Genomic DNA, 13,411 nt, shown 5'->3' with positions numbered 1-13,411 from the left:
TGAATGGTGTAGAATTGTGTTGCGAACCTTGTAACACATGACCGATGCAGTTCTCTATTTTTAGTAAGCATTCGCATCATATTCAAAATCCTTCCGTGGTTATAAATATAAACCACTACCGCTCTCGCATCAGCTAACACACTTTTAATCTTCGGAATTTTCTCTCCGACATCTCCTATCATAAGATTCACGCAATGTGCTGCGCATGGTGTCCAAAACATCTGAGAATGTTGTTCTTCCAAGATTTTTCCAGCAGCTTTAAAGTTGGAGCCATTATCGGTGACAAACTAGTATAAGTAAAAAACAATTAGTCACTACTTCAATATATGTGTGTGTAGAATAATGTTAATACTTCAATAGAATATATATTTGTTACCTGCACGATGTTCTCCTCCCCGACATCCTCTATAACCTCATTGATCATCTGTACAATTAATTGAGCATCTTTCACATGCTCCGATGCATCAATTGATTTCAAAAAAATTGTCCCTTGTGGACAATTGACCAAAAAATTGATCAAGCTTCTCCCTTTCCCGTCTGTCAAAAAATCGGACATAATAGTGCATTTACTCTTCTTCCAGTGTGAACGGAAGGAATCCACAAACTTGTTGGTGTCCTCAAGTACATCTTTCAACAATGTGACCCGAATATTATGATAACTTGGAGCCGGCATGCCTAACAACGATGGGAATAAAGTTAGTACTTACTATTTAATAGTTAACCTTTGAGAAATATATTAGAAATTTGAAGTGGTAATTACCCTTTCCATACTCTCCAACCGCATTTATGAACTTTTGAAAGTTCTCATCTTTCACGGCATTGAATGGCAACCCAACCGAATATGCCCAAACCGCAAACTCTTTCCAAGCGGCCAACTTTAACTTCTCTTTGATTGGATTGTTTCTATCTAACGTGGCTTGCTTTATCTTGGCATAATCGGGCTTCAACATCGCATCAAGAGGCCCGCGAACATCACTAGCGGGCATTCTTTTTAAACCACGAGGCTGTGTTGAGGCTTGTGCTCGTGCTCTTTCTCCTTCGATAATCTCTATTCCATCTACGTCTTGCTCATCCTCATCAATATCATCAACTTCAACCGAATATTGTCGAAGGATTTCTACATTTCTATTTCGTTCTTTCTTTTTCTTATTCTTTTCACTAATGGATGCTAGAACTCTTTTTTTGATGTCGTTACTCGCATTAGGACAACCAATGACGTTACCTCCGGTGTGAGTAAGGTGTTCTTTCAACCTAGTAATCCCCCCACTCATTTTTTTATCACATAAGGTACACCATACATAATTTTTTTTGGTTGGATCTTTCCATACCCCCCATTCCCAAGCCATATCTCCATTGACGCATTTTGTACCCGCATCTGATGAAGTAGAAGTAGTAGTAGTAATCGGGGTCACAGATGCCCTTGAAGATTGACCCACTTCGCTACTTTCCATTGCTTTTTTTAGTAATTAAGATCTTAATTCTAAGTTCTAACTTCTAACCACGACAAATAAGAATAATCAAGTGAGTGGGTGGGTGATAGTAAGACTGTAAGAGCAGAGGAGATCGAGAAGAGAGACCTTGCTGTCGGCCTTGCTGGCTCTGTTGCTGTCGGCCTTGCTGGCTCTGTTGCTGTCGGCCTTGCTGGCTCTGTTGCTGTCGGCCTTGCTGGCTCTGTCGCAGTGTTGTGTCGATTACAGAGGAGATCGAGAAGAGCAGAGGAGATTGAGAAGAGAGATCGAGAAGAGAGACCGAGAGTGAAAAGAGAAGACGTTGTGAGAAGAAGAGGTCGTCGAAGACTGTTGAACTAAGTCTCAAATTCAGACCTAACTTAGTAAGCAGCCCAAAAAATAAGGCCCATGGAATAAAAAAAAGCCCAAATTTTAACCCTTATAAAATCGGAATATCGGACCGATTTTATCCTCAAAATATCACTAAAATATCGCTAAATATCGCTGATAATATCGTTCCCAATATTTTGACCGATATTTAAGGTCCGATTTTTTTTAGGAACGATATCCGATATATCGCCGATATATCGCGATTTTGACAGCATAGATGATAATTGCATTGAACTTTACAAATACTTCAGATGGGCATGGTTGTATTATATTTGGTACATGTATTATATTAACTTCAAACTTAATACCTCCTAAGATCGTCTCCGGTAAGTCTTGTGTACTTTCTTCATTTATTTATATTTTTGACAAAGTGGTTTTTATTAAAGTTCTCTTCAAAAATATCAATTTTTTCTTCAGAACATGGATCTCCCCTTGGGCTTACATAATAACAACATATACCATGAATATGATGACTGCTTATATCCTCAAGGGAGAAGCAATAGCATGCTTTTCTCCCTAGCACCAGGATTTGCTTTAGTTTGAAGTATTTATGAAATCCCAATTGCCCACATGTGGTATCAGTAGTGTGGATATGGTGAATGAATTTATAGTTGAACTTTTTGTTGAAGCACTTCACATATAGAGAAGGTTGGTTGGGGATAAGGACAAAGTGTTGCATAAGGCCTTGCATCATATTTCATATAAGGGGCCAACCCAAGTGCCCTAGGTTCTTCAACTTTATGAGGGTGAGGAGGGAATTGTTTGTACACCAATTTCTTTGCATTTTGCTAGGAGGTTGTTTTTGCAACTTGAACCACTGACTTTTTGATCTTCAGTTAGGGACCACAAAATTGATTAGTCTGTTTAGGTTTTGTTTAAATTTTAACCCAGTTTATATGGGTGTTTCTGCTGCCAACATGAGGGGTTTGGGTCTGATTGAAATTCAACCAAACACTAAACCAAAATGCGGATTGGATTTTCTAGAAAACGGACCCCAAAGACCCAAATAATAAATAGAGTGGGTTATTGATTTCACCCAAATAATGAGCACCCTATTTGCTTGCAAGTACCATGGCTGTTGATCTGTTGACCTTTGTCATATTTTTTTATCTAAATCTGATAATTTAGAGAAAAGACATGTATACAAGCAAACTCTGTTAATGGTCTAGGCCCCCTTCTGGAGAATTTTCCTTTACCAGCAGGTTCAATGATCTATAGTGATGTAAACATTTTTGTTGTTAGTATTCACACTTAGCTCTTTGAAGATGTTTTTGTTTATTGAATCATAAAGGGACCACTCAAGATGTTACCTTTCTTGTGAATTGAAATACACAATCAATAATAGTTTTGTTATGTTTCCATGACATGTCTGAATTTTGGACTTCTTTTATGTGCCATATGGTGAATGAATCTCTACGTGCTTCTGTTATCTAGTAATTGACGTAAATTGTGACCTGTACTTAGTTGTAATGCATTTGTGTGTATATGTCAACAACTTAGGATGATCATCATCAGATCTCAAAGTTGTGATAGTTCCACATGCTATACTACCAATCATATCATTCAGCTGATGCAATTCTCTGTTCTGGATCTTTGATCTGTGGCCCAAATGAACTTGCATACAAAAACAAAGTGGGAAGAATACCACCTGGTTTAGTCTTTGGCGATTGGCTTACGGTTTGGGTACACTGTACATTCTAAAGAAGAAGACATGTTTCCTATTCTTTTGTGGTAGCAACCCCCATCTGCTCATAATTTCCATGGATGATTACAAAGCATGTGATGGTCCTGTGTATGTTGTATTTCAAACATACCAAATGAAAGAATAGCATATGCATAAAGCATCGAAGCTTAAGGAAGATAATGACTCACACATTACAAATTACTTTCCACAATAAAGGGTAGTTCATCAACTGCGAGATGCTATATAAATGTGCAAGTAAATATAAATGATGGTTCATTTAACTAGGTTATAATCTTCTTCCTATAATATATTGGCAAGTATGTTTTGCGCTCAATGCTTATGCACTTCATCTTGTGTGTATTTTGAACTTCTAATACGAGCAGTAAATACTGTTAACTTTAGTGTCCTAGTTGAAGATCACAGTATAAAATAGTTAGGTGAAGCTACAAGCTAGTAACTAATTACAGCAGTTTTCTCTTGAATGGCAAAACAAAGAAAGAAGAAAAAGAAGAGACAAACATAATTGATATAATGCGGATGCATAAGCATAAAAATACTCATATTTTATACTCTAAGACTAGACGCCCATGGATTTTATCGTCAACTTGATGAATTAATTTCAAGATATAAGGCTTTCCTCATTTTGCCAGGTTCTTTGCAGAAGTTGCCTCTTAAAATACATCACTGTGTTATCTATGACCTACTGTCTGTGCCCTCTAAAATACCTAGTTAAAAGCTTTCAATATGTCATCTATTGTTTGTAAATTTTGCAGTAGCCAGTTCTGTATAGATATCAGGTCGCAGCTAGAGGATGAGTTTATGAAATCGCTTCAGGCGGAGGTACATTTCAATTTGCTAAATTCAGCGTTCATTAGTATGTATTGTCGATGTACCTTTGAGGAAGTACTTGCTTCTTGTAAGTTTGGATCACTTTTCATAATTCTGTCAGGGTACAGATGGGAATGAAGCAGAGGGCATAAAGCCATTGCCTTGGTACCCTGATAATTTTGCTTGGCAGTCAAGTTTTTCAAGGATGCAGCTGAGAAAAAACAAAAATCTTGAGAGGTGATTGAATAATTCATATACTAAATGTTCTGAACTTGGTCATCATCGTGCATTTGAGTTGAGTGATCTTTTTGAAATGATTGGAACAGGATTAACAATTTCTGCAGCCTTGTTTAAACCTAATTTGAGCCACTTATTAAAGAGATGCAAGAATCCTTAGATCTCTTCCGGCACATGCTTTAGAGAAGGATTGGGTATTTTGTGACTGTTTTCATATGATGTACAAATATCATGTCGCTGACATGTGAAGCTACCGAGGCGTCTCTCACTTTATCACTTTGTTGACTGTCTATTTTGGTCAATATTACATGTAAATCTTTGATAGATGGCCATGAGAACAGATGAATTATTGATTATTTATGTTGATATATTGGAGCGTGCATGTCCAAATTTATGGAGTCCTTAACTGAGAGTAATATGAAACTGTAGTTTAAATGTATAAGAATTAAGAAGAATATCCTGTTTTGGCATACTCGCTTGTGTATATTTTTTAGTCATTCCATGTTTTTGAACCAAATTTTCAGGTTTCACGAGTTCTTAAAGCAAGAAAATGAAATTGGAAACCTTACGAGACAGGAGGCTGTCAGCATGGTGCGCAACCTTTGATTGTATCTTTGTTATTGCATTGTGGAGTGCAATATGATGCTATTTGATGGGTTTATATATACTATCTTGCTTAAATTTTCTTTTCTAATTTATATTTGATTTGCACGCAGGTACCTCCGTTGTTCCTGGATGTGCATCAAGACCATTTTGTTCTTGACAGTAAGTTATGATCTTTGAAACTAATGCAACTGATTTACTTTCACACTAGTTCATGCCTATATGCATGTAAAGGTATATGCTTTAGAAGTAAATCATTGCTTCTTCTTAAAGAAGTCTCGGCGACCAACTAACATACACAGACACAGAATGCACTCATTGTTTAAATGACAAATCCAGGTTAAATGACTTTGATTTTCTATGTGCAGTGTGTGCAGCTCCTGGTTCAAAAACATTCCAATTACTTGAAATGATACACCGGACATCAGAAGTGGAATCATTACCTAGTGGAATGGTTATATTTCTCTCTTTTATACATAACCAGCAGAATTCTCTTTTAGCTTAGCAACTCTATTCAGCCTTCTCTTTCTGCAACTACATGAGGGGGAAATCCACTTGCATGATTTTAAAGTTCCTTTTCCTTTGTATATGTATCACATCATTCTGAGACTTCATGCTTCTGTTGGTCTAGGTTATAGCGAATGATGTGGATGTGCAACGATGTAATCTTCTTATTCACCAAACAAAGAGAATGTGCACTGCCAACTTGGTTGTCACTAATCATGAAGCCCAACATTTCCCTAGCTGTCACTTGAGAAAGAATCGTGTGAATGCTTCTGAGTTGGGTATGACTGAACTTTTATTTGATCGCGTCCTCTGTGATGTTCCATGCAGTGGAGATGGTACTCTCCGCAAGGCTCCTGATATCTGGAGAAAATGGTAATTGGCTTGTATTCATGGTCCTTGGGCAACTTAATGGATATCTGATGCTCTTCCATGTCCTCGTGAAATGCAGGAGTGTGGGGATGGCTAATGGTGTCCATTGTTTACAACTTCAGATAGCTATGCGAGGTTTGCCATAATTCAATGACCATTATATAATTAAAATGCAACCGTTCATCATTGTTGCAATTTCTCTTACTGTCTACAGCCATGCTAATCTAATGAAGTACACTAAGCTCACAGCTTTGAAAAACTACACCTCTCAAAGTATTTCTTTTTCTAGACAGTTTCTGCATTTTGCACACTAAGGAAAGGCACAACATCACATACATATTAAACCAAGTGAAAGTTACAATGATTAATTTATTAAATGTCTATCCTCTCTCATTATTTAAGCCATGTTTACTAACATTGTTGTTCTCAAACTTCTGTCATTTTAAATACTTCATCAATAAAGCCCAGTCATCAAGTCTTTGATCATATGTTCCTGTTTTACAACTTTTTCTCACATTCATTTAGCACTCAATTTAAAGACTATAGACACAATGTAGTTCAACAAGAGGTGTCATTGTAAAACATGAGGTAACAAGTAGTTTGATAAGGAAAAAAGAACAAATTATTTGTTACAGAACAAAGAAAGTGATGTTGGAAGATAATTTAGGGGTGGCACTAAAACTTCAATGCATTATACATCTGTATTAACTTTATCAGAATCCTAGAAGTATACTGATGATGAGGATTGTAAGATTATGGCAAATCCGAGTTTCTGTTTGGCTTTTTTCTAGTTATTGGAAGGAAAACTATCGTAACAATATATTTGATTATATTAAGAATGACTTGTTTTTTGACTTAATTAGTACTTTAGTTCAAATACAATTAAGAAATTAACAGAAACAATTTTGTAATTTGTCACCTTAATTCTGGGAACTCAGATGGCGCCAAGAGATTTTTAAAAATAGTGATTAGCTGAAAAAGGGACTCGATTTTTCCTGCCCAGAAGCAAGTTAGACTATCCTATTTTGTACTGTAGTAATTGGTTTGCCTTTGAATTGCATTTCAGTCGGTAGTTCTCGATGAATGCAGGTGTTTTTGGTTACATATGGCAGCCCAGCCATTGCGTAGTATAAACTTATTAGGAATCGTCGTGGTGACAAGTTTGCTTGTGAGATTAGATTTAACATTGTCTATCTACCAACTCAAATTGATAAGGTTACTTTAGTGTCTTGGAACTAAAGCTTTTCGTAATAGGGGGCTACCATATTTGGTTGATTATGTAATGACAACTCAAAAGGTGAGAAGATTTCTAATAAACATGTAAAGGGAAATAGTAACTTTATATATTCCCTTTTCATGTACTCTGTTTAGACTTTAGACCAGGTAGAGATAAATAGTTCCTTTCTTTGCTATTAAAAAAGTAAATTGTGTTTTTCTTGGTTTGAGGAGAAAACTTACTTATCAGTGCTTGCACATATTCTGGATCAATTCGTTATCTACTGGTATATCCTTCTCTCTGTTTGTGAACACCATATAATAACTGGTATGCTCAAGGACCATTAGTTTTCAAGGGTAAAAATATTAATTCGTATTTTTTTCAATCGAGAACATGTAATATCCAAAATGAAGCAGCCCATTCCATCTGGGTCAAGTGGAATTCAGGTTGAATGTTTATTTTACAAACAGCTGGTTTTTTGTTCTTATCTATTTGCTAGCTAGCAGGTCATGATGAGCAATCATTGTGTGGGCATATAATATCGTGTGATGTACTATGAAAATCCACAACTGTTCAAATTATATAATCAGGATGTAAGTGAATTAATCGCTAGACCAGTAACAAAATCCTTTCTCCTGATCTTTCAGGTCTGGCATTGCTTAAAATTGGTGGAAGAATGGTTTACTCAACTTGCTCTATGAATCCAGTGGAAAACGAGGCTGTAGTGTCTGAGGTGATGTATTCTTATTTTTGAAACTCAAGTAGCTATACAAGTTTGTAAAATTTTCAATCAGGCCATTTTACTTTTGTGATCTGTTAAGTTAGAAGTAGGAGGTCATTTAACATAGAGAGACGTGATTTCTAAACGAGCAGAAGCATAGAGTACATTCACGAGACCACCACACTAAGATGGAATTTTTTTTTTCCATTTCCTATTTCTTTTTTCATATGTGTTTAGCAACTGTTGAGACAGGAGCCTTGGAGCACCCAGTAATGTAATTGGTATGCATGGGCTTGATTCACTTGTGCTATGCTGCTTCATGTCTTCAACTCTCATTCAATCTCTTTGATGGTTTTGTTTATATGCTCGAGTGATGCTCTATCATATTTCAGTTGTTAACTGAAGATTCTTAAGTTGAATATCAACATCTGTTTATATATGTGTTATTGTTTGTTGATGCTTAAATAAATCTAATATAGTAACTACTTACTTTGCTCGACTCCTTCAGTGATTGTTTCTTTGGCTGTGTTTCTATAATACTGTGTGGGAATACACACACACACGTGTATAGAGATATTGATATTGACATATATGAACATATATAGAAAATACACTTGTATGTATATGCATACACATGTGCACATGTTTAGGACATGTCCACATTATATATATGCATGTATGTATTTATGTGTTTATACGAATTAGAACTTCAAATGATGAAACCTTCAGTGAGGTGTGTGCCTTTCATTGCATCTCATGCCTAGGCCTTGGGGAGACATTTGAGTCTATGTTGACCTCAAACAAATAACATGCAGTCTTTGTTTTTACATGTTTAGTCATTGTTCGTACTCTATATATACATTACTTCTTTGACTATCCCAAAGATTGTTCAACCCCTTCTCGACCTGGTGTCAAGGGAATGCTCTCTTTCTATCAACCTACATGGGCACTAAATTCATAATGTCTTATTTACTTCAGATATTGCGGAGATGTGGAGACTCTGTTGAGCTTGTTGACGTATCTACAGAGCTCCCTCAACTTATTTGCAGGCCGGGTCTTAAAAGTTGGAAGGTTTGTCTTCAATCCTTTCTAGTACTGCAAATTCTAGTTTATTTTATAGCTGATTTGGAGTGTCCTTTTTGTTGTGTCAACGATTCTCCAATCTTTGTCCTGTAGGATTTATGTTAATTTTTATTTGCTAAATATGTCCTTTTAGATTTGAATATGTAAATTATCAAGTTTCTAATATTCAATAACTCTGGTTAATTTGAAGTTGCTTAATCAGCCGATCCTACGGGATGCAAAAGATTCAAATGACATATAGCACTTCTAAAATGAATATGAATCAATTTATAAATGCCATTCTCGCTATGGAACTATTTCAAGATGTGTAGTTTGGTGATCATTTTACTAGCTGATGAACTCAGTGCACCAAATTTAGTTATAAAATAAGATATAACCAGTTGGTTGGAGGTTAAAGTTAATACAACTAGTTCAATGATAGTTTTTTCTCAAAGTTACGTAAATAAACAAATACATGCATGTACATCTACAATTCATGAGATCATTGTTCAAATTTTGGGTGTCAGCAAATAATACCGAGATTTATGAAAATAACAGTGAAGATGGTTCTCAATATGTGAAGATCAATGTCCGAACTTATAAAATCATAATCAGGCAGAGCAGAAAATAAATCTATCTGGGAATTGCACGGGTCTAGTGGTTTAAAGATGTAAACCTTGTGTTCTTTTCCTGGCGACACGGTGGTCTGCTTCCTGATTTGCATTACCCTTCTTGAACTTGGTTTTTTAAAATTGGAGATGCAGGTACGAGACAAGAGCATGTGGTTAGCTTCTCATAAAGATGCTTGCAAACATGGAAGAACTGGGATAGTTCCTAGCATGTTTCCTTCTGGCCAAGCCCATATAGACGCATCTGATATTGACCAGAAAATAACACCTGGAGAAATATGCGATGATGGTAATCTTGGGAATTCTAGCAATGGGGATGATGAGGGGGAACCAAATGACGTCTTGGTGACCGAAGTTTCATCTCTTCCGTTAGAGCGTTGCATGCGTATAGTGCCTCATGACCAGAACACCGGAGCCTTTTTTATTGCTGTTTTGCACAAAATATCCCCTTTGCCAGGTGATTTCTTAAAACCTTTCACTTTCTAACTTCCAACTTCAACCAATGTTATGGAGCTCACTTTATGCAGTTAGACCTCCTGACTCCTAGGTTAGACTAGGGGTGTCAGTGTGTAGTCCTTACTCCTTCCTACCTTGGTTATGTTTTCTTGTATTTGCTTCCGTTCATATGTTTTGTTTGTTTGTCTTTTTTAATGTTGTTGCTCGCTTTTAACTCTTTTTCAAATATTAGCACCATATTTCTTGTTTTCAGGTCTTCTTTTTCGAACGTTTTTAATAGAGTTGTAATTCGCTAGTTATTCTAGATGCTCGCCAAATCTGAAAACGGAAAATCCAATATTTTAAAATTGTATCTAGAATGACTGGAAAAGTGGAATAGCTTTTGCCATATTTTATCATCTCATAAATTCGCAAGTTTTTTGAGCAAATATCATTCTTTTTTCACACACTTTGCACAAGGGGGGGCCCTCACGGAAACATCTGCTCTGTTCTTTGGGTAGAGGTCAGGTCTGCCCACATCCCACTTCTGGGTGGGACAAACTGGGCTTGTTTGATTTGGTATGCAGTGTAGGTAAAGCATCTCTAAACAAGCTTGTCATATTTCTTTTCATGTGCAGTCTTCCAGACTAAGTCAAATAAGAATCCTAGGCAGCCACATTCTGATAATGATGAAAAACCCAAACAATCAGAAGATGGTGAGGAAAAAGATAATAATGGAATGGATGTAGATGTGTTGGATGTGACAAATGAAGAATCTGTAGAAGCAACAGCAGCTGATGCTTGTGTTCTTTATAATGAATCTGATGATGCTTTACTGGACAGTAATCCAAGTAAAAAACTTAAAGGAACTGAGCCCGAACAGGTCCAAACTCCAAATAAAGTAAGTACTCGTGCAGAAAAGGCCAACGACAAAAGAAAGCTGCAGATTCAAGGCAAGTGGTTTGGAGTTGACCCTGTTGTTTTCTTCAAGGATGATGCTATTCTCAATGGCATCAAAGAATTTTACGGGATTCCCGAATCATTTCCGTTCAGTAATCGTCTTATTACACGGAATAGTGATACCAACCATGTGAAGAGAATCTACTATACATCAGAATCTGTGAAGAATGTAGTTGAACTCAACTTCCTGGCTGGAGAGCAACTCAAGATAACTTCTATCGGTTTGAAGATGTTTGTAAGTTTCTCTGTGACGGTTTTTCTAACTTGATTCAATGTTTTGTCTTTCCCATTCCAGTGTACTTCCTCCGTCCCAGAATATATATATATCTACAATGAAAACGGAACACATTTTTAGAAATATGTAATTATTACACTTCTTTATTTAACTAAATGACAATTTTACTCTTGAACCCAGAGGGAGTAATAAATTTCTTCCACTCTAGAATTGGAAAGTAGGCACTTACTTTTGAAAACAGACACATGACAAACTAATGTAGAAATGTGGACACTTAGTTTGGATATACTCCCTATGTCTCAAAATAGATATCCACAATAAAAGAAGGTGCACAACTTTAGAAATGTGTGATTATTACACTTTTTAATGAACTAAATGACAATTTTACCCTTAATAATAGGAGTAATGAATTTCTGTCACATAAATTAAGGTAGAATTGGAAAGTAGACACTTATTTTGTTGCTTTCTGATTCAGGAAAGGCAAACATCCAAAGAAGGCACTTCCTCACCTTGTGTATTCAGAATATCTTCTGAAGGTTTGCCATTGCTTCTTCCACATATGACCAAACAGATAGCTTGTGCATCTCCAGTGGATTTCAAGCATTTACTGCAATACAAATCCATCAAATTCCCAGATTTTGTTGATAATGGATTTCGTGAAAAGATTGCATCGGTTTCTTTAGGCTGTTGTGTGGTGGTTCTGAACAGAGGTTTGTTTCATGAATCCATGGCCGTGTTTCATGAATTTATCTTTTTTTTCTTAAAATTTCATTTTTTTTTCTTAAAATTTCATTTTTTTTATAGGTAACGAGGGTTCATCGGATCCTCCTAAAGTAGATAAATCAACGATTGCAATTGGTTGCTGGAAAGGGCGTTCGAGTTTATCAGTGATGGTGACAGCAATAGATTGTCAGGAACTGTTGGAAAGGTTACTGGTTCGAATGGAGACCGAAAAGGGATCTTGTTTGCCTGAAAACAAACCGGTTTCTGAATCTGAAGTGAATGAAGATTCTGAAACCATAATTGGTTGAAGTATAAGGTAACAAAATTTAGGAGTGGTTATGTTGGTAATGTATTTGAAACTACAAGATTTTGTAAGCTATTCTTATTTAAGAGTGAATTACGAAAAGCATACCTAGAAATTAGAGCATGAAATCTGGATAGGGCTTCCTGATTGTTATGTGGATTAATGGAACTAAAACCTTGAGCATTTTTATTACTCATGTTTGTTGTATTTGATATATGCTCCTATTTTTCTTTGAAAACCAGATATATGCTCTTTTATTTTATATTTGCACTTGCTTATGCTATGGACTTACAATCTCTATTTGGTTTTGATGCCTCAATGTTAAGTTAGAGGTGCATTCATGGTTAAGCATCTCTTGCTTGTTATATGTCTTTACTCTTTACTGTCTGGGCATTGTTTATTACTTTTGTTATCTTGCTTGTTCCCTTCTCTCCACACTATCCTTACCTGATTTTCTTTCATTTATGTTTTATCCTTTTCCTTTGTTTCAACCTTTTGGCCAATTAACCACAAGGTGGTGCCTTATTGGTTTGAGTTTGGGCTCCAACAGTCAAAAGTGTCTGGAGGTCCCAGTTTCGAGTCCAAGGAGGAATAAAAATCCTCTTGTGGCCATGGAGGTTCAAATGCGGTGCTTTTGGGCCCGCAAAGCGGGTGGTCGCTCTGGGATTAGTCGGCTCACATAACGGGTTAGATATCCAGGTTGATAAAAAAAAGCTTTTTGGCCAATTTTAGAAGAAAAATATTTCTTGTAAATTATATATTCTTCAAAAACCGAGAAAAGGTAAATCATGTTATACAAATACAATTCTTTTTTAAAAAACAAGGATTAAATTAGTAATTGAATAAGTTCTATTTTATTTGGTAATTATTAAATTACAATGCTCCTTAAGTGATTTTATTAGAACTAGAAGCGTACTCGTGCAATGCAGCGAAATACATCGTATTTTTAATATTTCATTTTATTCTTTATTTCAGTCGATGTTATAATATGGCTTTATGTGATTTTGAGAAAGCGATGATGTTTTTATTTTTGAATAAAATATATGTTTGACGATATCAT

General features: G+C 36.0%; 1 protein-coding gene across 5 annotated transcripts in view; it reads left to right on the top strand.

Annotated features, from left to right (window-relative positions):
• LOC112512371 (tRNA (cytosine(34)-C(5))-methyltransferase) overlaps positions 1-12,613 on the top strand; it is a 15,060-nt gene extending 2,447 nt beyond the window's left edge. Inside the window, exons 3-15 of one of the 5 annotated variants that reach the window (XM_025118295.1) lie at positions 4,296-4,362; positions 4,472-4,587; positions 5,112-5,178; positions 5,304-5,352; positions 5,559-5,644; positions 5,822-6,069; positions 6,146-6,201; positions 7,930-8,015; positions 8,982-9,074; positions 9,830-10,151; positions 10,768-11,324; positions 11,800-12,034; positions 12,129-12,613. In XM_025118295.1, coding sequence (XP_024974063.1) covers positions 4,296-4,362; positions 4,472-4,587; positions 5,112-5,178; positions 5,304-5,352; positions 5,559-5,644; positions 5,822-6,069; positions 6,146-6,201; positions 7,930-8,015; positions 8,982-9,074; positions 9,830-10,151; positions 10,768-11,324; positions 11,800-12,034; positions 12,129-12,355 — 2,209 coding nt within the window. In that variant the 3' untranslated portion in view covers positions 12,356-12,613. Of the gene's footprint in view, positions 1-4,295; positions 4,363-4,471; positions 4,588-5,111; positions 5,179-5,303; positions 5,353-5,558; positions 5,645-5,821; positions 6,070-6,145; positions 6,202-7,929; positions 8,016-8,981; positions 9,075-9,823; positions 10,152-10,767; positions 11,325-11,799; positions 12,035-12,128 lie in introns of those variants that run through there. The other 4 variants (XM_025118293.1, XM_025118294.1, XM_025118297.1 and 1 more) reach the window with 4 other exon arrangements.
• Positions 12,614-13,411: the final 798 nt, after the last annotated feature.

Source organism: Cynara cardunculus (assembly GCF_001531365.2).
Source record: "Cynara cardunculus var. scolymus isolate 2C chromosome LG 5, CcrdV1, whole genome shotgun sequence".
Lineage (NCBI taxonomy): Eukaryota > Viridiplantae > Streptophyta > Magnoliopsida > Asterales > Asteraceae > Cynara > Cynara cardunculus.
Note: the sequence above shows the minus strand (reverse complement) of the source record. Positions and strands in the feature narration are given on the sequence as shown.